Here is a 26,636-nt window from a genome sequence, read left to right as displayed (position 1 = left end):
ACGCGATGGTTAAACATATCTTTTATTAGTTGTGAAATCTTTAAAAGTGACAAGAGTAAGCATCAAATACAATAACGTTACAAACTGTGTCCATGTAAACTGTTTGGTGATTGCCCTGGTGTGGTTTTGCTATATAGATCAACTGGTCTGTTTCATCAAAACCTCCCCAAAAAATAAATTACAGAAGCTGAATAAACTCAAAGTCATGATACAATAGATGTAATAGACTATGCAACGTGGGATGCCTGGAATGATTGTCATTGCAACTTGGTCTATACACGTAACTGGGGCGTCCACACGTACAACTCATCATTGAGAATCGACACACCTTTCAATAACTTCTTTCATTTACAAAGAACTGATTCTCTCTAATGAACAAATGCGAAGAAAGCTTCGAAGGATCGTATAATAATAGGGTCGAGAGAGTTGACGCTACCTGTAACGGTCTAGGAGGGCAAACCTTTCAACTGAAGTATTTGCGATCGACTTCAGAATTGACAGCAATTTATTTACTGTAAACACATAAAGCGGGTATACATAGTTGGTACCGCTACTGTTTGTTGGGATGGATTTCCAATCAAATAAAAGTAAAGGGCGGATTAACAATCACACACACCAGTGATTTACATGACAATGCATGGTGAATCCTCTCTCCCAGAGTTCAATGGTCGTGTCAGAGGTGGAAATGCCTAGTAACTTCTCACAGCTCTCGTAACGTTTAAGATGACGCCAAAACATGTGAATTACATACTTCGTAGACGGGATAAGCGATACGCGACTTTCAAGCAACAACCCGTATAAAATCATTACCCTGTTGCTATGTTCGAACCTTGGTCGAGATCTAGATCATTGTGTCACGTATACCAGGAGACAATTCAAGATACTCTGTGAGACAAAAGTTACTGTTAAAAATGGATATCGATAACCAAGTAAGGTTTATAATTGACGATTTGGCTGCTCTTGAGAGGGATCGAGGTAAGATAGAGCAGTCAATACATCGTCAAACCCATGATGAGATAAGTCAGCGAAGGCAAAGTCGACCTGAGTCAAAGCAACCACGGCGAAATCAAACTCCTGATCCATTGCCACCATTGTATCGGTCACCACGGAGCTCGAGAGCTGGTACCTCGCCTACGCACAGTGAATTGGAAGACATTGAATCAAAAGCAACTGCTGCATTGTACACAATCAAACGGACAACTGAAAAATTGGATAAAAGGATCAAATGTCGGGATAGAAAGTCGCACCTCAAATGCTTAACGGATAAAAATAAAAACCAGCCAGATGCATCACGACTGGTGTCCTCTCCATTTTTCCAGCATAACCATGTTCATCACAGCGCAGAAAACGTTTCAGGATCTGGAAACGGAAAAGAATCGGTTGCCTTCCCGAGAGAAGAATTTTCACAGCCTGACAGGAGACACGTGAAATGGGATGGAGCCAATAGTCACGATTCAACAGTCGACAGAGACATGGCAGCCATCATCTTCTCCCTTGACACTCAACGAATCAAGGATACTAAACTTTCATCAATACTCAAAGACAGTATAAATGACGACGAAAACACCTCACCCAACTCACATCAGACCGACCAAAGCTCATCAAAGAAGCTAGCATCCGATCCCGAGAGACACAAAATAGCCTGTGAGATTGAGAGAGAAATTAATCGAGATAATGATATATCAAAGGTCAAAGTTGAATGCCTGAAAAACAACGTGGCAGAACAACGACATTACTCTGATGGAGACGCTTTGAAAAGGCAGCTTGAAAGTGCCGTTCAGCAGTATTATGACAAAGTAAATGACGAACAGATGGATGCTGAAAATGAAAATAATGAATTAGTAGTAAACGACGCTTCAGACACACAACTACCGCCAAGTCCCAAGTTGGACTTAGATTTAACCGCAGGTAAGATAATGCGTGTTTTGATATCTATTTTTAAATACCATACGTAAAACCATTGAAGTTCGTGTAGGGTCTATGGTAAAACATGTTCCTCATGTAGTACATGTGTGTACTGGGGCTGTATCTATTCAGTTGCATTGTTTCTTTGGCACTTTGTTTTTGACTGAAAAAGTCCAATTAGGCTAATTCAATTATGTGCGTGAGTCTTTTCACGGTTCTGGCTAAAAATAGTACAAATATAAGCACTCGGTAGCGTGAGTGTAGTTCATACTCAATTGTTGTGTCAAATTATGGCGGTATATCCCCTTATACCTCCATGGTCAAATTAAAGCCATCCTCGACTCCGGTCCTCAACTGTTGCCGTCTTGTATTTTTAGCCCCCTCCCCCGAGTCATGTAAACTCACTAGGGCATACCATGGAAGTAGTTATAGTTATAGTTCCATGGGCATACATAGCCATTGGAGTGTGATGCAAATGCATCTATATTAGGCGAACATTAATCTTGGTGAGACGCTGCGATGTCCTTTGTAATTTCAAATTTGGTGATAATTAGTTTTCAACCCTCAGTGACCGCGTGGCATCTAAAAACAAGTTGAGACAAAGTAGTTGTTGACACCTTCATTGCAATCACACGCTGACTTCGTGATAACCACGCGTTATTTAAAACGTTATGCGACTACTCAAAAGCGTTTGCTGTTGGGACATAGCAATCATGAATATTTCCCAATATCAAGAGTTGGATTATTGACATTTTACACACAAGAAACTTAAACGATTGGCATCACCGTAGACGTAGCGGCTACTCGGGAAACATTTCACCACGTGCTTCTACCGTATAACACTCAACCCTCTGGACAGATCTAATTGAAAATACTTTAGTTCTTAGTTCTTTAAATCTTAGCTTTGAATAATTAAATGCTGGTAACTCGTAATGAGCATTTCTATGCTATGCTTAAGGCACAAACTCATCAACAATTCAAACAAATTTTGGAAGAGTAACTTTTTAATAATCAATGTAATTAGATATTCATATCCGTAGCTGGAGGAGATTGCTATATGTTGATTGAAAAATCAATTTCTAGCTACAGATATCTTTAGAATGCATTTGTTATTTATAAGCAGCCACATTCACTTCACCACTTGTTATCAACACCGATATATACCTGGAAGTACGCTGTTGTACAGTCGAAATGAGTGAACGTTACGCTGAACTTGTGGTGTTTTTTTCCCTACAGACTGGTATCACTGAACTTGGCGTTGTCAGTATAATTGTCATCCACCATTTGTATGTTTTGATTAATTTACTGTGGCTTTGCATGTCTTAATAGATACTCACTATATGTAATTGTTTTTGTGTGAATATACCTCTAACGAAGGTTTCATTGTCGAAATTAAAACTATTGTTCGATGCTAAATAAATTATTCACTGCTATTAGAACAATTGAATTAAAACAAACACTGCCATGAAATCGACATGTGCAATACCAATGAATTTATCAATAAGACTGTTTACTGTTTCAAGTTGGCCTTCTCGAAATCGATATGTCTCCTTTAAATGGCTGGCATCTTAAGAACGGACCCCTCCCCAAAAGATCAACTTGGTCTCTTCTATGAACCAACTCGCCTCCTTAAAAAACGGCGCCCCCCCCCCATCCCCAATCATTATAAATTAAAAACTCCAGTTTGGACAGATATGCCATGGTATTTGTAGAGTTGGTTTTTAGATAATAACCGGAATCTATGATTAGCGTGGCAGACTATATTGAATTTTCTGCTACGTTGCATCAAGTGATTGTTCTCTGTATCGCTTAAATCGACTTTTTACTCATTTGTTTATGACACTTCAAATGATATTAACCTTCGTACCTATAGACAACGCCATTTTAGATAGGACAACCAATAGATCTGTTGCAAGACGCGTTTAAGTCTGTGATGGTATTTTCCCCAGCACGAATTAGCCTTCTTCTGTTTTGATTATTCGAACATCCTTGATAAGCGGAGTCAAATTATGACGTCAAACAATAAATAATTCAGACACTGTAATTTTTATCAGTCAAATTGTGTCAAATACGACTTGCATTTCATCAGGATCAATAATTTTCAGGGATAATTTAAGAAATTTAAAATCTCCCCCCTCCCCCCAAAAAACAACAAACAAACCAAACGATGACTAAACATGTTATTCACGACACATAATTATCGCCATACAATTTCCCATTTTCGGAACCTAATCACAGTCTATAATAAAGTGTTGATTGTTAAGTGAACCATTTAAATACTTAGAAGTCACTAATTTGTAGAAAGGTGTAAATGTAATACTCATTTTCGAATGATTTGTTTAACAAAGCTACAACACATAAGACAGACCATTTTAAAATAAAACAGGCATTGTTTTCAATACATTGTCTGTAGACAGGTGAAAGCACAAGAACAATGGGTTATTAGGAGGTGTCAAAATCCCTCAACATAACAATTCACCTGCAGAGTTTGTTACAATCCATTCCGTTAGTGAGATTGGGTGTAGCACCCCCGGGATACATACACAATTTTACGATCATTTATAGTGCCACGATGTGCAGTGACCTTCGATGAACTCTACATTAATGTTACATTAGAAAAGTAAACTATTTGGAGTAATTACTAGACTGTTCTCTAGTCGGTGTTAATAGCAATGATGACGTCACCCGGGTCCATATCAGAACGTGGAATCACAATACTATAGCCTCAAGTATTAATGGTATCTAAATAAATAAAAGTAATAGCACACACCGCTGTGTGAATACTGATTGCAGTATTTAAAGTCTGTGGATATTGAAGTCCTTCCAGTTGAATATGAATAGTATTATGAAGACGACTCTGGTCCCATGAGACTGGAATTAAGCGATGCATACATGTACCAGTGGACAAGTTAAAACATGATGATGTATTTAGCTAGGATAACAACTCTGTCTGTCTGAGTATACACATTCATCTTACTCTGTTTAGCGATTTGGTAAAAACATTGAACTGAGAGGAAAGTGCTTGCAGAGGTCGAATGTACAAGTACATTCTTATTTGATGCCATATTTGTATCTATGATGATGATGGTGGTGGTGGTGGTGATGATATTCGGTAGAAAGTCGCCCCCCCCCCACAGCTCGATGTTAATAGGCCACTGTATCCCCATGTATCAATATGTTGTTGTATGCAATTATAGTAACTGCTTCCCAGCCCAGATATCAATAGGCTGCTGTACCCCCAAGATATCGCCATGTTCCTGTATCCCCCCACTAACATATAGGCAGGTCGTTGTATAAAATGCAATAGCAAGTAACTGCTAAATGTTATACGATTTCCATCATTACACTAGTGTTATAAATCATCGATAACACACGTTACACACTAGTAAACAGTAATACCCGAACATATCGTGAAATCTAACTATTTCTAACTTTCTAGCGCTATTAACGATATACTTCGCTAAGCCCAACTATCCGTCTCTATCACATAATCGTATCACACTTGGCTGAACGTGATCTTAATCTAATAAGCTCTTTATCTCAGTCGATAGCTGCAGATTTCCCGCCTCCATCGATTGATGGATGAATCTATGTATATATGTGAAACACGTAAAAGGGCCCAGGTGTAGATATCTATATTACTATACCCTATCATTAGCATGGAAATGCTACAGTAAACCGGCGTAAACTTTACTGACCCCAGATTCATTTATCTCTCGGTGAACTTCCGACAATCAGTTCTTTCTATTTTTGGAGAGGGTCCCATGAGGTTCTATCAAGTTAATGGACCGTGGATTTTATCAGGTTCACGATCATGTACGTCATCATCATATGATCCGATGAAGAGCTCGAATGATTGCCATTTACATGTAATTTGTAACTTTTACCCAGTTTCATATTTTCAACAAAATCTCACCACACACTGTGCGAGGTGAGGAGAGGGGGTGGGGTGGACCACGGTCGGCATATTAGTAGTCAAATGTTACTGAGTCCTTTATGAGTTTCATTAGTGAATAATCAATAGTCGTGATTCGTCACGTGATAAAAGGTATTGTTTTTGAGCTAAATTATATCCTGACCTTTGAACCTAAAATCGTCATAAAAGTTTTGTTTTTCACCAGAAGACTTGGTGAAATGATATTTGTAAGCTTATGTTGGACGTGACATATCCTATATCATAAATTACAAATTGCAATTCTCTGTTCTTGTAATCTGATAACCCATCAAAGAATTCAAGAGAGTTTCATTTACGCGGCTAAATTTGGAAAGAAAACGAGCAAGAACTCACCGTTTACCAAAGCACCGACGCTATTAAAATTTCAACGCTCGTTTACATTGTAAAAATGCTTAATATTAAATGCCCGTTTTGTTTAATAGTGAATAAACAATTTCCTCACGAGTACTTTGGGACTTCCACACTGAAGTAATGCAAGTTGAAGTTTCTGAATTCAATCAGAATCTGAATATGAAAATAATCCCAACTTTATATACACCTTGTCAGTAGTGAAATAATCACGCCATTGTTCCCCCTCGAAGTCAGGTTGGTATTTCCAATGACGACACATGGTATTAGGAAAGCCATGTTCATTTGTAAACCAACATTAAGAAAGCGTGGCATCATTACAGTACTTAAGTTTCATGTACGTGAATTATTTATCTATGTTCTTTGTAGTTATTAGGGAAATATCTCTTATGGGATTTATATCTTATAATACGATGTTTCTAACATTTGAGTATTTTACAATGTAATCGCCCTTCTAGACACAGTAGTTTTATATGTAACATAAAACAACACACACAGCTACATTCGACCTCAGACCACTAAGGGATTCGACTTGACAAAATCGCTAATCTTATTCAATGAGTTGTAATTCCATCCGCTCCCTAAAGAGTTACTTCTCGCTAATATAGAACATGTCATTCATATTTCAGATGAAATATGAGCATCTTTTTCTAATGTGCACAGTTTTTAGGGCGAAATGTTGTACCTTTACGTATTTGGTATACTTAACAATAATCAGCGAGCTAGAGAACCGGTCACCCTACTGCGGCATGAACACACAACAGTGGGAGCTAATCACAAATGGCAGATGAACTTGTTCTACGTAACATGTACTTGTTGATTCACATATAGTCTCATTATTAATCACACACACACACACACACACACACACACACACACACACACACACACTCACACAATTATTTGAGAACTTGCGTTGATCAAATATTGATTGATTTGATACATTTTTCATCGTGCTGTTATTGGTATTAAAACTGTGCTATTAACCCTTTCAAAGAAAGCTTTATGTCTTATTAGCTCCGTTTTTATCTCTCACTACAATTGCGCTCCAATAATGTTGATTAAATAAGTCATTAGGTAATCCTGAAGTCTATCTCTATACCTCTGTTACAGGTTTTACAAATGAAACTTTGATTAAATTTCAAAATAATCGTTATTCTATGGCTATGCAGACAATTTACCAGAACGGATCGCCATTCAAGTCACTTACTTCACTAGATACACCCACTGGCAATAATGTCTTCATGCCATCCAGTATACAATCAAAGTAAAACATGTAAAAATGAAAGTACAGAAATCCGCATTTTATTCAAGAAGCAATACGGCTTACTATTCTGCTTTCACTATAATAGTGATGTAGACATCCAAGCTGATAATTAAAAAAAACATACCAGGCCTGTAACGATGATACTGATATATTCCAAAGCATTAACACTATTATATCTTAAAGCAAGGATGGGATCAGTAGGATTGGATCACTATGAATATATGACAACCTCTACCTGTAATAGCTACATTTCTAAATGTCAAGCCGACAAACTACTTTACATATATTCTTAAAAGGTTAAATAATAGATAAACTTGTAAATATTTTGTCACTAAGCAAAGATAAGTTTATACCGACGTTTGCAAAATTAATTTTGTACCTCAAGATCCTATTACTAATAAACAGAATATGATGAGCACAAATATAAACATCTGTACAAAAAAACCATCACGTTTGATGGTCTATCCGACTGCAATGGCCATCTCCTGAAATCCCAGGTGCCTATTTGAGTTAAAGGTATTGAATAAATTTTACGAATTTCACCTTCGCGTGACCCCTTCATATATCGCGATGAGACGACTGATCGAGAGGATATGCGTTAGATAGTGTAATTCAAACATGTTTAGTTAGACGAATTATCTTCACACTACGTGATCTCCCCAAATCACTGGAGACAAGTCCAATATATTAATCAGTTTCCAGAACATCAGAAAACCCCGCGGGCTTGTAAACGCTACTGTCATGGGTAATTCAACAACAAAGTGTGTTATATTTCTTCGATGAAACAATATGTATTACAAATATATAAGAGATGCAAGTCAATTTGCTTCCGTTATATATAGACCACAGTTATTTATGTATATATATAAACATATGTGCCATTACTAATAACCACAGATTTTCTAGCCTGTGAAAACGATGGTGTTGCTAAAAGGGGCATGAATGTATCCAACAGACTGTAATATACTGTAGTAGCTAGGCGACATTCGATGGTAAACTGAAGTAGGAGGTCGTTGTAAATCTTACATGCATGGGTTGGTTCACTAGTTCTCATCATACCCTAAGGAAATGGGTCTTCGAGTCCATCTCATGTCAAATAAACATGGTTTGCACTTTATTCAAGATCTTCCAGTATCTAGCTATGTAACTCTGCACGCATCTACATTAAAGGCTTCGATGTGAATTGAAAACTTGACTTCAATTGTCTACCTTGCGATCGCACTGAACATCGTACGATGGGCATGGTTTTCTTTTCTATAGGTAACATACATCTGACAGAACATTTAAGGATTTAATACAAGAGTTGAACAAAATCCTCTATTGTGAGCTGGACCCTCGATCATATGGGATTAGGTAAACTATAAAAGCCGTATAATACAGCCAAGTCGATATTGTCCATGGCTTTCTCTTCAAACATTCCAGGTCGAATTGAGTGAGAATATTTTGTGAAAAGATGTCTGAAGCATTTGTTGTCATCATAATACAGACGTGCAAAGTTTAAAGTGGAATAATATAACTTATAGGAAGTCATTCTTGTCTTAGCTATTACAAGCTACAAAAGTCCAAGTGGGATAGTCAGTAACACATACATACATACATACATACATACATACATACATACATACATACATACATACTGTCGGCCTATCTTCGTGAAAAGGTATTGATTTATCACAATTGCAAGTAATTTTAAAATTTCATTTCAGGGCAAAAATACAAGTGTCTATCAAAATGTTAAAAAGGAGAAATAAATCCACAAAATTTATCAACATTAATCATTTTATGATATGACAAATTCCCAAAATAGCTGAGACATGTACCAGGTGTTTAAAGCCAAGTTAATCACATCAAACACGATATCGGAACTTGTGTTAAATCTTCGTTTTGTTACAGAAGGATATTGATAAATATAGGATATGAAACTGAGGTCATGCTATTAATTTCTGAAATGAAAAACAGACGCTCACCAGTACCTATTTCATATTGTACTATAGACGTAAGTAATCTGACAGGCTATGGAGTCATTTCGTGTGAATGCAGCTGGAATCAAATTAATTTCATCACGATTGTTGATAATATAACGTCTATTATTATATAGGTTTCTCCACTTTTGTGTTTGGAGAAGAAAAACCATGACGACATCTTCAAAAGGTGATTAGAATGTTTTAATTTCCTCTCAGATCAATGTAATAGTAAGTACTATACACCTGGGAAAGGGTCTCAGTAATAAATCATTATTCTGACAATGATGGCGTCGGTTATCCCAACGGTTTTGTGGAAATCAATCGCCAAAAAGGCTGTCAGTTTTGTGTACATCTTTTCGTTTTGGGAATAGAACGAAAAAAATATGCGTACTTTAAATGTAGTAAGTATACATATCCATTTTCCATTACTATTGTAATTGCACACAAAGAGTCGCCGTCAGCTTAGTATTACGATTATCAATAGTCGTGGCATATGGTTTCTGAACTACAAGATAATAAATAAATATATATGCATTACATTTTTATTACCAATTAGGGAAAAACAGCACCAAGATTTATTGGAAGAGGGGTAGCTGTTGATAAGTTTGTTGTGATAAATGTCTAAAAGATAATTAAGTCAAAGGTCAAAAGGTCACTGGGACTCATAAGGGAATCGCTGTAAGTTTCACTGTTTTATTGAAGTCAAAAGAAGCAAATAATATCACCACAAACATCGATACTGGAAATAGTTACATATAATTCTTGTCACTGCACTGGATCTAGAACCTGAAGAAATTTACCCCATTGTTTCAAGTGTTTATCGTGTTTGCCATTACGATAGTCTTGCTGCTAGACGTTCGGGCTTTCTTTCAATGCTATAACTAAAAGCGAACGAAGTTCGCATGTGAGGCCTGGTTCCATCCTCGATAGCGTTGTTCGGCTGTGTGTCGTATTTTATCGGAAGAACATCCGAGGGCTAGCTGATAGACTACCATTACGATTGCCAATGAAAAATTCCGTGTTTGGTATGAATTTATTATGCGTACAAAAAAAACTCTACAGGCAGGCCACCATTCACTGGTAGTTTGTTTGTTGGAAATTATATTTCCGCAAGTCGAAAAGTTCATGTGTGACAATATCACCGTTATTACTGTTTATTACAATTGTATACATTCTGCTGTTTGCAGACAAATGTGGTACGATCAAATACAACTGTGGAGACAAGTTTAGCGAATTAAATTTTGCATATACATCGATGAAATGAAATATGAAGTACGCGTTGTTTACGATCACTGACTTGCTGCTGTCACAGGACGATTTATGATAAGTGACTCGCTTTGATGTGATATCAACTGTGTCAGTAATTCTAGAAAGAATATTCTTAATCTTGCCATTTTGTTAACTGTTGTGCCTTAGGGAGGTCTTCATATGGCGCCTCTATAATACTTGTAGGGTCCTTTATTCTGAACCTTATTCATAATGAAACACTTGATTCTGTGCATCACAGTAAGGGGTCAAAAGTGTGTAAACAAAGAAAGGAGAATATATATGGTTCTTTTTAGGTCTTACAAATGTAAAGGGTTGAATTTTTTGAACGACCAATCTTATCTAATAACCAAATTTAGGTCTTGGGTTGTATTTTGCGAACGACCAAATCTTGGTTGTACCCAAATTGCAGTTATACAGAAGGAATATGATAAAACCAACCTATAACAATTCTACAACAATGTAATATTTGAAATGGGTGAGTAAATTTAAAGGCTCATGATTCATTCCCAGGTTCTCATATTAGTGTTGTCTTATCAGTGGAGTCTGAAGGATTAGGTAGGAGCACTCATTTATTCAGGGCTAATTGTTTTCTATAGCACTGTCAGCGATGTTTTCTCTCCTAAATTTTAATCCTACATGGACATTTAACTAATCTTTATTACAAGATAAGGTAGGCTTGTAAAACATCACTATGGCAACCATTTATGCTAAAAGAGTCGGTTCCAATTATTTGTGGTATCGTTCTACAAATCCTACAGTTGTTAAAAAAAACAATTCATCAACTTGAAATTGAAATACGGAAATAAGTCAAGGACATATTAATCTTTATTTTCACTTTGATGTTCGTAAAACCGTCTAAACATCGTTTTCATAATCTTGTAGGACGTCTTCTTTCTTTGCCGGAACCATTAACAGAGATCGTATCCTACTGTCAATGAGAAAGTCAATTTCCTTCTTTTTCCAACTTAATTAGATAGTCAGATGAGAGAGAAAAGGAAGTAGAAACGATATAAGGTCATGACATTTGGTAATACGAGTTAGAGTTGTTCTAATCCCTTTTCACTCTCCTATTTCTAGCCTTGTAGCATTCAACACAGTAAAAATATCTAGTGAAATGTCATTCAGTGTAGCTTGCAGACTAATCCTATGTCGTTGACGGATCATCTAAACCACTTTGGTGCCTATTATAGCGTGAAATTCGAAGACTGTTCCGTTGCTTTTTAGTTTCCGATGACAACAGCTAAAATACACCTCTCATCTATATGTGTCTACCTCATGTCGTGTGAAATTGACGTCACTTGATCAACGCTTGTCTAATATTAGTTGTTATATCAGCACATAAACCGGATCTTGAATCAGAAATTAATTATCTTTACTTAAGCTTACACTCCCAATAGGAACAAAGGTAACGATTGCTTGTACGGGTCGTCATAAATGTAGCTGTGATGGTGCAACACTTTACTTCATACGGATGATACGGTCGTGGAGAATCTCTACGGATAATGGTACACTTGTAAATTATATCGATGGGACAGCAATGGTTTTGAGACCTTACTCATCCAATAAAAGTTTAAACCAGTGATTCTTTTAGGGCTAAACACACTGTAAAATGACCTCAGTTGTCCAAATGGTTTCAAACTTCCTTGCAATTGTGGTCATGGCCCGCATCCTGACTTCTGAATAACATGGAATACATTTGGACCTACTACTTTGCACCCATGGCAATATAACATACATGTAATATACTTATCTCACCAACCAACTGCGTTTGCCATTTTGTGGTTTTTTATAAATGTTTTGAAGTACTTTTGTCGGTCATTAGAAACTGTCTGTTTATACACCAGTGGCTATTTGATTGTTCGTTATTTGATATCTGAATAGTTACCTTGAGAGGCGTTTCCTTTTCTGGTGAACTCTATTCGCGCGTAAATTTTCAATGTGGCTTCTCCGACACTTTTATTTTGGAATTCAATGGGGGTCAATGAATAGAATAGATTTTGATAAAAACAGAACACAATGTTGTGTTTAGGACTTCTGCTTTATTATTTCACCTGACTTGCCATTGAAATAACTTAATGAGTTTGAACTGGTATTTGGTTGTCAAGGACACTGTCCTTGCATATATTAATATCACACATACATGTATGTTGGACGTCTGTAACCATTCCAATTGATTGGTGATACCGTCAACGATAGAATCACCTGTGGTAATGGACACGATGCTTCCGACAAGGATCAATATACATGTATCTGGCAGACATTTTGGGAGATTCATTCAGATGGCGAGATGCTAGCGATTAATCATGTTACAGTGTCCTCTTCATTTCCAGGTAAAGATGAAACTGTTATCTATTTGATAGTCTACATCGTGTAGTATTGAAACTGAAATTACCTTACCATTGAGATATAAAGACGATATATACTATAATCTCCATTTACCAACAAAGCAAAAAACAGACAGCATGTTGACATGACCTTTGACCTAGGCACACGGTAGACATCAGCAAGACTTGACTATTTGAACTTGTACGCCCTGGCAGTGTGTTATTCTACTATGTTCAAATATGTAAATGCTAAACTATAAATGTTAACATATTTATAATAGTAATAAACATAATCACGTTTTATTATCAGGTTTTACGTCATCGATATATATAATTCCAGATATAATAATTTTATACGCGTCTTTTTTTTTATAAAACTAGTCAAAAATGTCCATGTATTTTATTTACTTGATTGGGACGTGTTTTTTTATACCAGTGATGAGTACAAATTACATTATTTCCTGGTCCAAGTATAACCTCTAAAACTATTTAAAATGTTGACATAAACGTTATACATCATAAATCACCCGATACGAATCAGGTCACAACATTCGTGGTATATAGGTAGCTAGTCACAATAATAAGGCACGTGTGCTTTAATGATATACCGACCTTCGGCAGAACAGCTATAGTTTAATTGTAATGTACATTTATCTAGGACACACGCTAGTGCTATAAAATGCAAGCTGTGTAAGTTATCATTACACTCTCTGTGGAATCGATCTCGTTTCTTGGCTCCTATTAAACCTGATCTAGATAACTGATGCACAACCAATTTTGCTGGTAGATGTGAGCAACACGCGGTCACTAATGGTTTAGGAATAGTTTTAACTGGCCAGGTATGTAAGATACTATTTTTTTTTTGCAACCATCTGACGCTGGACTCCATAAATAAAGAAGGAGGAGTCACGCTGGGCGGCTATGTCGAGTACCAGCTTGCTATATTGACCGATGTCGAACTTTTACTGCATGGAGAAGTGAATGATTAAATTCAATTTAATTACATTGCGATTCTGACCCGAAATACTTCAATCATTCACCCGTACTAATTTCTAGCCTCAAGGCTTTCTTCTTCTTCTTCTTTTTTTTTTTTTACAAATCTTTCAAAACTCCGAGATGGCAATGGTTATGTGCATTGAATTCAGCTTGAGACTGCTATTACAACTACTTGTCATAGATGTACATAAATAGAACGCTGTGTTATTAACTTCTGTTATTATTGAAATGTAATTACATGTAAAGCTTAGTGGTGAAAGAAGACTTCGTCGCATTACATTTCATATTCATTCACTATATATACTTATGTAACCAACTATGAAACTGACACGTTTGTACCATTTAAAAAGACTAATGACCAAAGAAATATACTATGGATGATGAGTAATTCACACCCCGTATGAATAGATTGTCATAATACGTTTATGGTATGATATCCCACGTTGCCTTCTAGTCTACACGTACACAATATGCTGTCACGTACGGCAAGAAGCAGAGTATGACGTCTGCCATCAAATTGGTCTCTATTTGATTACATTATCAACCATTTACTTGGACATTTTTTCTCTTTCAAAGATATCAACCGAGAATTGTGTTCAAAATAGTCAGATGATACCACAGGAGGTTTGGTAGTGACTTTTTTGAACGTTTTCATTTTCAGTATTTTGTACCATATAGTTCTAAATGTAGTTACAAATCTTTACCATATTTCGTTAATCTACCAAGAATGTGCCAACTATTAATAATAATAATAATAATAATAATAATAATAATAATAATAATGAGGGTGTCTCTCTGGCGGCAACAGTGCTCAATGCAATATTAGTAGCAGAGCATATCTTTAATACCAGAAATTAGGAGGACTTTAAAAGCCACAATTCAGAGTTTCTCGTTTCTGCGTTATGGCTTTAGACATCCCAATTTCTGGTAGTAAGTGTATATGTATATGTATATGTATATATATATATACATTGTATATATATATATATATATATATATATATATATATATATATATATATATATATATATATATATATATATATATATGTGTGTGTGTGTGTGTGTGTGTGTGTGTGTGTGTATGTGTGTATATATATATATATATATATATATATATATATATATATATATATCATATAGATATAGATATATCATATAGATATATCTAAACCTGTGTAATGTATTGTGAGACAAAAGTTTTAAAGAGATGAAGTCTGGATGATGGAGTATATTATATTCCATGGTGATTAAAACAAACCTAAAATGCACTCGCATATGTAAACACATAACGGCAGACAAACAGACAAGTATGCATATTCACATACACATGCACGAACCCCTTTTTTGTTCATACAATCTTTCAAACGATGAATTGTAATTTGATTTTCTCTCTCAAAATAGCGCTTAATTACAAAGTTTGAAAATATCATTTACGGGTTGTTTTAATAAGGCACTGTGCACGAGATGAGTTATACCATTTCACTATCAGGAGCATACCTGCATAATGCAAATATTGTTTACGAGCGTTTCTTGTTTCAATTAGGTAAGCCGATCCTTCTGCGCCGTTTTCAGTGGATGGGTTAGGCTTCCTCGGAATATCAAAGTATCGAATATTTCGAGGATGACAAGATTGGTCCAATGATCTGTTGGACACCTGTGCAGTAACCAATTAGAACTGACTTACTCAGTACATCAGAATATTGAATATTCCGAGGATGATTAGATTGGTCCAATGATCTGTTGAACACCTGTGCAGTAAACTCAGCAATATACCAGCTCACAATGATGAATACTATTGTACTGTCTATGTTCTTACATCATCCATATTCAATAAACCGTATGCGACCACTTGTCTGACAAAGAAAGTCTCTATTCATTTAAAACTAACGTTTATGAAAAGAAATCATTGAAGCGAATATAAATATCATTTATTTACGTGAGTTTGGAATCCCTTTAGGCGCTAGGAATAAAATATATCCGAGTCTAGTCATAAATTTCTTATGATTCATACCCGCTGACAGGATTCGACAGATCCACTTCATTATACGATATCAGCTGTCATACATGGCCTTTGTTTGATTCTTGAGATTCATTACATTTGTGACAGAAAGCAAATAAATTGTTTAATTTTATGCTGTTACTGTCATATGTTGTCATAAGCTATAAAACTTCTCATCGTGGAATTACACTAAACCATTTATTCGTTGATCTCATTACCTTTTTTTCTTCGAAGTTCACGGCATGTTCGTGGATTATTTTTTAATGCTTTCCAAATGTATTATTTCTTTCCCAGTGTTACTAAATCCATGTAAACTGCAGAACACGAATACGCACTTAGAGGAAATTTGCTCTGACTTTGTTGCCGACACGAGACAATTTTCAAGTGACTTGTCATTTCCCCATGCAGACATTACTTAGCAGTCGTTACAGACCTAATGGAACAAATTGATCCCGACTTGACTGAGAATACACTGTCAGTTCGTGCGATACATCGTAGTATCACAGACATGGCGCCAAAACCTTTGCCTGGTTCTTGTTTAAAGTTGACATAACACGATCTAATTGGAAACGTCTCAATTTAATCCATATATTTAGTACGTAATATAATATTGTCTGTTCTAGAAACCCATCTGCCTTGTACTTTAAAGTAATTTACGTAGGCACTTGTTACACGTTACAGTCTATCTCCAATAGTAATGTTTAGAAATTCAATATACATACAATGCCATCACAGGGTTTCAAGGTTAGCGATGCGTTTACATCTTCCTCGTCATCATCGCAGATAATCGCCACTGGATGCAAAGCAGTACCGTTGACTGAAAAGCCGAGCAAGGCTAAATATAACATAGATTAGTTTGACCCACCTTGTCTGTGTCTGACCATAAATCCTTAAGTTCACACCAGGGTCAATGCTTTGACATTCCTAACTGACAAGACGCAACACGGAGTATTGCTGAAACGTTCAGTCAGGTCTTATTCCTGCCTTTTATCAATGCATGTATTGCAAATATATTGATTACTGCTATTAACTTGAATATCATGATGAAATAGCGCCTTGCTAACTTATTCAACTTTGAAATCTTGTAAAGAAGCCTTAATACTGTTATATTTGACATGTGTTCTGCCATTTTGGGCATTCTCAGCAAGGGTTTATGGGAAAACCTAGTGATAGCGTCACATTCACTACCATCTCTGGGCATTCTCAGCAAGGGTTTATGGGAAAACCTAGTGATAGCGTCACATTCACTACCATCTCTGGGCATTCTCAGCAAGGGTTTATGGGAAAACCTAGTGATAGCGTCACATTCACTACCATCTCTTTGGGCATTCTCTGCAAGGGTTTATGGGAAAACCTAGTGATAGCGTCACATTCACTACCATCTCTGGGCATTCTCAGCAAGGGTTTATGGGAAAACCTAGTGATAGCGTCACATTCACTACCATCTCTTTGGGCATTCTCTGCAAGGGTTTATGGGAAAACCTTGTGATAGCGTCACATTCACTACAATCTCGTTGTCTTGACACTCTTTGTATTTGTCCCTTTTTGGTTTTACAGTTTACATATTAGAACTGTTGTCGACAGTTATACACTTTTCGATAAAAATAAAACTAGGAAATTTACCAATGGCTGTAACAAAACGAGATCAGGACACGTAGAGTATTTATTAACAACATATAAAATGGGATTGTAAAACGCCATACCCTAAATGCTGTAACCCAGCAATTCGACGTAGTTACGTATATGATATGTTGACGGTGTATGATTATCACAACATTGGCATCCACTTAAAATTGTGTGCACTGATTTATAAATCAAATATTGCAAAGGCACGGTGTACTTCGTAGAAATCAAAATTGTAAGGTAAATGTTGATTTTACCATGCACCGTCAAAGTCACGATCGATATTAAAAAACCCAGGACGACTTAATGAATGCTTCTGGTAAACTTTTGACCTTTCTGAAAGAGTACACTTTGTCGCACGTACGTCACTTTTCTGTCAGACTAACGGAAATGTTTGTTGTGTCCAACGCACAACTGAACGTGACTGGAGGGATAGTAGTGATTATATGCTAACGCTGAAGTCAGATCGGAAACTTGATTCTAGGTATACCCTATATACCATAGATGAATACTCCAAATGTAAATATGTAGTTGAGAGTGATCTTTGAAATCGAAACTTTGTCAATAACATTCCCAAAAATGTCATTATTACATTTTCTTTTTTGAAAGAAAATTCAAAGGATTACGAAATATTTACTAAGTAAGTATTAGGTGTATTATAGCCTCACAGCACAGAAGCACAAGCCAAATTTTTGTCTTTGAACAGAAAATATTGATTATACCCTGGTCCTTCTACGTCAGATCAAAACGCGTTTACGTCACTGGTTCTACGATGCTCGAAATACCCTCAAAATGTTCCAAATCGACAACACGTACTTCCTGATTTTTCACAAATCATGCTTGAGAAAGTATATTATTCTCCAATATTTTCTTTCATTTAGCTGAAAAACTACTCGTCTAGCTATTCGTATTTTCCTTGGCAGAACGAAGAAAAATATTGGAGAATAATATCTACTTATACACATATAACTTGACATAAGCCAAGTTGTAAAAAATGTTGCAATACTTGTTATTTTCACTATTCGTTTAGCGACTCGTAGTGACAAGGCCCCTTTATCACTCGTGTTTTCCTTGGCTAAACGAATCAAAATTACATTGTATTAGATTGGGAATACTATCTAAGCAGGTTTAATGTTTTATCTCCGCACTATCATTAGACAAATTGTATAAAGTGCCATCGACGGTGGAAAATTTGACCAGGTAATCAGACTTGTATTTGATATTTTTGAACAAAGACTTCACGTAGCACAGCCGAGCAGGGAAATTCGAAATCTAATCTTCAGCCAGATGTTAGAGATCGAATGATGCAGACCGTAAAATTCTTTGAAATTATCCTATCCCGCGGCAGTGAATCATTTTACATGTAACATAAATAAAAACATAAATGGTAGCAAATATCTTATGTATACAAGTGACGACATTACCTTAGTCCCACTTACTAGAAAGATCGACAGTTTAACATAAATTATCATTTTAGTCATGGCCTTGGACTTCATGACCTTGGACTTCATGACCTTGTCGTGTGTCCCCAATGGAACAAGTCCTCGTGGCAATTAAGCTTATATATTATATAATATATATATGCAAAGGAAATTTCATGGTTTGCATGACGAATAAAGTAATTATATATATATGGGAAATTATATATATATATATATATATATATATATATATATATATATATATATATATATATATATATATGTATATATATATATATAACTCGGTGAGTATCAATCTGCTAAGACAGTGTTCTATACCGCATATATAATATATATATATATATATATACATATATATATATATATATATATATATATATATATATATATATATATATATATATATAATGTGAGGTATGTTGTACTTGGTGATTTGAATTCAGACACATATTAAGGTCCCTGTGCAAAGAACTGAGTAGCTCATGCTCAAGCTCGTGGAAATATTGTTTATATCTGGCGTACATACATACATGTATGACGTAGGTGATGGTACCTGGGAAAGTGATATGAGAAAGCATAATTGAAGTAGACACTGTTTATGTCATATTGCCTCATCCGAACTGATAAGCCTTACTACTTGACATCAAAATATCAGGACTGACAATCGGAACTAGTATCTTTTGCCTCGATACGATATGTGTGCATCCGTTTAGTTTACCAGCTATTGTATCAGAGACAGACGCGACGACTCGGGCTCTATCGTTACCAATCTATGACGAAGAGTTGTTAGGGAAATATACACGATAATCCAAGCTGCAATTAAACTTTCACAAAACCGTAACACTAGATGATCGAAGGGAGGTTGCGTGGTTATTAAAAGTTCCGTGATTCTAAATATTTTCACGTTGCAATCTCTTCATACATCCAAATAATGAAGACATAATGTCATGAGTGACTGAGTGCTTTCCAACCACGATAATAACTCGTCAGATTATTCCATTTTTTGTCAAGTTTCGTCAAAAAGACCGAAAGTATGATCATGTAACTTAATTGACAAATTCGTATGTGGTCATGACGAAGAGCATCTTTTATTTCAATGAGTACATGGGGCTTGCGACAATTTTTAGCACTACTGAACTTATAAGGTTCAGTAGTGTTATATAGGCATGGCGCAGCGTATGCCCACATGTGTGTGTGTGTGTGTGTGTGTGTGTGTGTGTATGTGTATGTGTGTACGTGTGTGTATATGTGTATGCACATGTGTGTGAACAACTCAAAACTGCCAGACTGATTGCCGTATAATTTGGTGAGGATATTACTTTTGGTGTCTAGTTGGGAAATTGTTCAAATGAAAATGATCGCATCAGATCAGAGAAGTGTGGTTTGGGTAAAAAAAATGTGATTTATGAATCATAAACATAAAGACTACAGGGCAGGGGCTGAAATCTGTTGGGAACATTCTTAGGGGTATTTGAAATGTTCATGACATGATGATCCCATCAGTGATATGCAAATTAGGTCTTAAAAGTATATTATTCCAAACCAACTGAGCAGATTGGGCTGAATTCTCTGAAAAATGCAATTTTGGTTAAACCTTAACATTTTGACTCAACTAGCTCTAGTAACCATGACCACGCCCTTAGCAACTGTAAAATGATGATGTATATTGTAAAGATAACAACAGGGATGGGTAGGGAAGTGAATAAAGATTCAAAAATTGTATGGAAATATGCCTAGCAACAGGACCACGCCCATAGCAACGGCTAAATGATGGTTTATATTGTAAAGATGAAAACTGGAAAGGGTAGACAAATTAATAAAGATTCCAAAAATGTATGCAAATATGCCTATCAACAAGACCACGCCCATAGCAACAGCCAGTTGTGCTACAGCGCCATTGGCGGTATTTTTTTAGCTGAAAAAACGTACATAATCCGATCTTTGTGTGTGTGTGTGTGTATGTGTGTGTGTGTGTGTGTGTGTGTGTGTGTGTGTGTGCTATATTTACCAACGTAACATCATTCTGTAATGATAAACTGACTATTTCCCCAAAGGAATAGTTAAAATAATTATTGACACTGTTCCACATATAATATTGTAATGGCACCTTTCACCTTGTTTTCTTATGTATGCATTTTTCATGGCATTCCACAGACGGTGCGATCATGCACATCTATCGCCATGGAAACCCAAGTATCATGAGTGACATCTTAGGATGATGCAAGTATCATATTTAAGGTGAATATCCAGAAGTCTGTACTCGCATTAATGGATACGAGAATTATCATACATATTAGCCCAATTTAGATGTTATCGTTAATCGTGGCTACATGGTCAAAATAAGTTCACGTGTTTACATGTATGTGACGAAGGTTGGGAGAAATACTCCCTATAGATGAAGGAAGTCTATTCTTCAATTTGATTTATTGGAGTGTTTCTTATAATGTCATGCGTTATTACGATAACAAGAAGCGGTCTTCCGAGGTTACATTCAAACACGTGTTATTCGTATTGACGGTAATAAGAAATCTCATATCGACACTCGTTACAAAGAGAGTTGTTTTCTTTCATTTCCTCACACAATGTTTATTTGAATCTTGTGTTCAACGAATCTGCCATATGTAATGCCACATCTCAATACACGGTTACCATAGAAACAGTAACATCAACTGACCTTGTCGAGAATCCATGGAATTTTTCAATATATATACTTCTTTGAATTACTGCGGTAAATGTTATTAAATTCAGGGATATATTGTAATTTAATTGTACGCCACTTGCATCTAGAAAATCTGGAATAATTTTTTTGTGATGTTTTATAATTAATATTTTAATGCAGTAATTTTCAAAAATATTTTCAAAAGACAAACAACGATAATTTCTGATTTGAATCGCCTAGTTTATGACAACTATTATATAATACTGACAACTTTGAATATTTCATTGACGTCATTGGTGTCGTAGGCTATATGATTTGTAGATCGATGGAAACCAGACTTAATTAGTGTGGATATTACACAACAGTGTAGGACAACCAAGTCTTGACGTAAGTGTCAATTACAGAATGTCACTATAAAATTGATACAGAATATATTTATAATCCCCTTTGATACTGTACTGGCATTCTTATCACCCAACATGGGCGTGGTCGGCCACACAGCATGTGTTTTTACTTACTAGTAAGTTAAATCATGTAGCCATAGAGTTTACATGTAATTTTTGCAGTATTTGCCGTTTGGGGCGAATAAATTTGATCTCCGGTACGAGGTATCGGTATGTCATTTACAGGTTATGGGTCATTTGAATGTGCGTATAAACGACATATAAAAGTTGAATAGTGGTCATTGCACCACGGTCATGCCATTTTCAATTCATCATACGTAAATCAAGTATTTGCTTATTAACAGTAATGAAATGTTGCGAATCTGTCTCTGTTTAAGTCCTGTCCAAGGTTATCAGAGTGATCCCTACTGTTTTCCTATTCTATTCTACTTTTCAATGGCTTACTGCAAATTACATAAAGTATGCTAATCTTACTTCTGTAGTTGTAAGGTTTTCTTTTCCATCACGGTTTGTGTTATTGTTTCGTGAATCTAAATCACTCCTGAGCATGGTACTACATTAAGGACCTTTTGTCATTTTTAAACGTTTCATTTACTCGTCGGCTCATATAAGCAGAGTCTCCCAGAGTATGTGCTACTAACTATCTCCGACTAAGATGTGATTTCGCCGATGGTTCGAGTTGACGCCTTAAAATGTTGAAGTGGTTGCGATATTACGACTGGTAGGTAGTGTTATACTGAGTACTACTGCTTTGATTTTAAGGGTGTTAGCTGTTGACAGTCTAAGAGCTAGGAGCCTTTCTGAAAGAGTTTGTGTTAGTAATCCCACTTAACGAAATCGTATTGCAAGTCTTATTGCTTTCGATGGAGTAAATATACATATAGAGTAAGAATTGCAACTATGGCTATCTAGCAATAAATCACCTGACATGTTATTGGCTGTATATGCTTTGAATGAAACCATGTAAAAGAGTCCCAAACATGTATGTTTATTTTAACGTTTCTTTCATGGGATCTCTTCCTCCCCCACAGCTCTGAATTAAAAGCCATGAATTTTACCGGCAAGTTATCGATTGCCCGTTCACCGTGTAAATATTTTGATTCTATATCACCTATTATGTTATTGGAATCTTTTCACTGTAGACTTGGGTATAATATAATGACAAATATCAACTATTACATTCATCCAATTCTACGTTTACAGTCTACACATTTGGCTCTTGAAATATTTCCTTGTAAAGCAACACTCCTGGTGTACAAGGTTGATAGTAAATAACCAGGTGTTTCCATAAACAAATGTTTGAGAGTTTACATGTAAATATATTCATAGATTGTTTTTGTCAGAGTCTGTAGAATTGTTATAATATGCTAATTAAGTCGTTTTAACATTCGCGAACAATCGCCTAGTGTCGTTTCGGATAATCTAACTTGACAGGTAGACTCTGTATTGACAGAGTCGGATACGTCCCTAATTACGTGACAAGTATTCTACGTGGCTTAGGATGTGTAAACTGACTTTGATATCCAAATACTGACGCCATGATTTTACGAAATACTAGTATATGGCAGTTTAACAGTTGAGTAAATTGAGCAAAGGATACGATTTTCAGTGTTCGTGTGAGTTTGTAGGAATTAATGACTTGCTGGTACTTTCTAGACACGGACTAATGAGGTTTGACGTAACAATTCAGTGGTTTTGGTGAGTATACGGGGGCAAGGTACTGATGAATTGAAGTTGGTATTTGATGGTTAAGTAGATGAAATTGTCAAATCCATAACGTGTTCATGGTGTTACATGGAAAGACTTGCTGTGAGTCATAATTCACAGAAACAACGTGGTTTACTCATTTTCCCTAGCTTTACCAATGATATGCAAATTACAACGGAATAATACTAGTACAAAGCAGACGTCAAATGGTGAGTGAAATAACCAACCTTGAAAATATTGTAAATAGTAAAATACTAAGAAAATTCATGCCTTGGTAAAGTGATAGACACATAGTTTGCGAAAATGTTGACCAATTTCCATTCAGCACATACCTGTCATAAAAGAATACCTGTGATTTAATGGTATGATCCATATACACACCCGTTCATCTGTTGTAAAGTATCGGACATACACAACACGGTTGACTGTGAGTGTGGCCGTATCAACTACAATATCACTTCACGCACATCGGTTGGATTCTGTGTCTCTGTCATTTATAACATATTGGATAATATTGTATCGGAGAAAGTCAGGTTTGTGATCGATTAATATTCATGTACTTTCGTATCGATCCATGTAATACTTGATGTCATTTTGTGTAGGGTTGGATGGTGATTAGGTTCGTTAGCGTTTCTTTAATGAAGTTTAGGTCCACATGCTTGATTGAATTGAGCATATATAGTGATTCGGATTAAGTTTATCACATGGCCTTGTATCCTGCATTCCATGATTCAATACATAAACTTTCCCAATGTTAAATACATTCAACTCTCCATATGCAGCTCACGTCCAAGGCAGTGCTATTTTTTTCTGCGAACTATAAGTTGAAGATATGTTGTTGTTTTTTAAATTTGAAAATCGTGATATCTTGTCTTTTGTAATGTTTCTATGCAAACCTAATTTCAGTACTTGCGTGGAATTATATCGATATATGTTGAAGCGTTTGCAATTACATTCGTTATGGCGCGACCGGTATTTGATTATTGCTTTAGATTTGTTTGAACTCGTTCGAATACCGACTTCTTGTTGTACATTTCACTGACATATTTGATGTATAGTCCAGTGCCATTCGGAGATACTTAGTTCATGGAACTGTGAAAATCGCATCATGTGTTATTAAATTTGTCTTTTTTTATTAATTCAGCTGTGACTTTTTTATCATACAGATACTACCCAGCTGAAGGGGAACGCTGTTCCAAGTTCTATCAACACCCCCAGAAGTAGAACACCTATCAATTTTCAAGATTTGGATGAACTTGAAGCCCAAGTGGAACATATATATTTTGATAACAATAATGATAAAGAAAATATGTCTGATACAGGCTTGAAGGGCAGACATCCGATACTATCGTCCGACAGTGCAATTGCCATGGAAACTGGAGATAGTGAATATTCGCCAACCGATATCATTGAGATCGACGATTACATTTTGTATGATGCGCCTAGATGCCAGAGGAAAAAGGCAAACGTGGTTGCCAAGCCAACGAAGAATACCCCAGTTCAAAATCACCAGAGTCAATCATACTCACGGAAAGATTGGCCTAAAAACAGATCTAGAAATGATGAACGATTGGGGGATAAAAATCACACCACTACTCTTGAAAAATTTGATATTATAGGAGACACAAGCGAGCATCGATTTCCATGGCAACGTGACGTTTCTATCCAATGTGGACCCACCGAGGTCAAAAACCAATGGACACAAACCACGCAAACATGTCAGGAGTTATGTGAGAAATGCCGGGTCAATCGCCTCACATTGGAACCTAAGGAATATTCCCGATCACCTTCACCTAGCCTACTGTTGCCAAACAAATTAACTAAGGAAAACGGAATTAACTTCAGAAACACTGCAAATGTCAAAGTACAAGCTGTTAAACCACAAATATCAGACAACGCTCTAGACACGGATGAGCTTGATTCAACTTTAACTGCAATCAATCCGACATACACAGAAACAATTCAACCTAGTGAGCCAAAGCCAGTCAATGGAAAGTCTGGAGCATCCAGGACGTTTTCGGAATCCTCAATCAATAACAGGTTTAGGGATATGTATTTCCGCCACATCCAACCTGCCAAATCTTCTAAGTCAGACAAACGACATTATAGTGTATCGGAGGGTCTGAGTCCCACTGACGGTTCGCTACGACGAACTCATTCCCATATGAACCAACGACGGAGATTACGTACTGCCGAGAGCGTCGATTTGTCTATAATCGGCACGAATACGCACGTTGATGAAGACAGGATTTCGCCTTCGCTGTCTACCTCACCTGTTGAATGGGTAAGTGATCGTTCACATTGACAATGTACGGAAATAGGGAATTTGACTCTGTCTATGTTGAATGCTCGAAAACATGGCAGTCACCACTAAACTGATAAATCAACCATTTTAACAGTCACTTATCAGACTTTGCAGATGTAAATGATAAAATGTTGTAATCCGTATAATGAATCAATTCACAGGCTAGCTTTGCTTCTATCAATTTGAAAACTGGTTTGTCAACTTTAGATGTTAAGTATGAATGTATGTAATGTATTTATGTATTCATGTGGAGACATAGATGAACAGAGAGAGAAAAAGATATGGATGTTATTAAACAAGTAATTTTTAAAAGACTGTGGATGGCCATATGTAAAGGAAGGTAGAGAGACAGGGGGTGGAGATTGTGTGTGTGTGTGGCGGGGGGGGGGGGGCGAAGAGCGACGGTGATGTAATATAGTATTGAGGATAACCGATTCTTTCTTCTATCTCTTGACAAGTTAGTCTAA

The 26,636-nt window shown here is 36.2% G+C and overlaps 1 protein-coding gene across 1 annotated transcript in view; it reads left to right on the top strand.

Annotated features, from left to right (window-relative positions):
* The first annotated feature begins 911 nt into the window (after positions 1-911).
* The window catches only part of LOC144437876 (uncharacterized), a 49,958-nt gene continuing 24,233 nt past the window's right edge, over positions 912-26,636 (top strand). The window contains exons 1-2 of the mRNA XM_078126944.1: positions 912-1,908; positions 25,031-26,148. Of these exons, the coding sequence (XP_077983070.1) occupies positions 912-1,908; positions 25,031-26,148 (2,115 nt within the window). The remainder of the gene's footprint in view (positions 1,909-25,030; positions 26,149-26,636) is intronic.

Source organism: Glandiceps talaboti, chromosome 1, assembly GCF_964340395.1.
Source record: "Glandiceps talaboti chromosome 1, keGlaTala1.1, whole genome shotgun sequence".
In the NCBI taxonomy this organism is placed as follows: domain Eukaryota; kingdom Metazoa; phylum Hemichordata; class Enteropneusta; family Spengelidae; genus Glandiceps; species Glandiceps talaboti.
This window is presented reverse-complemented; position numbering and strand designations above follow the sequence as displayed.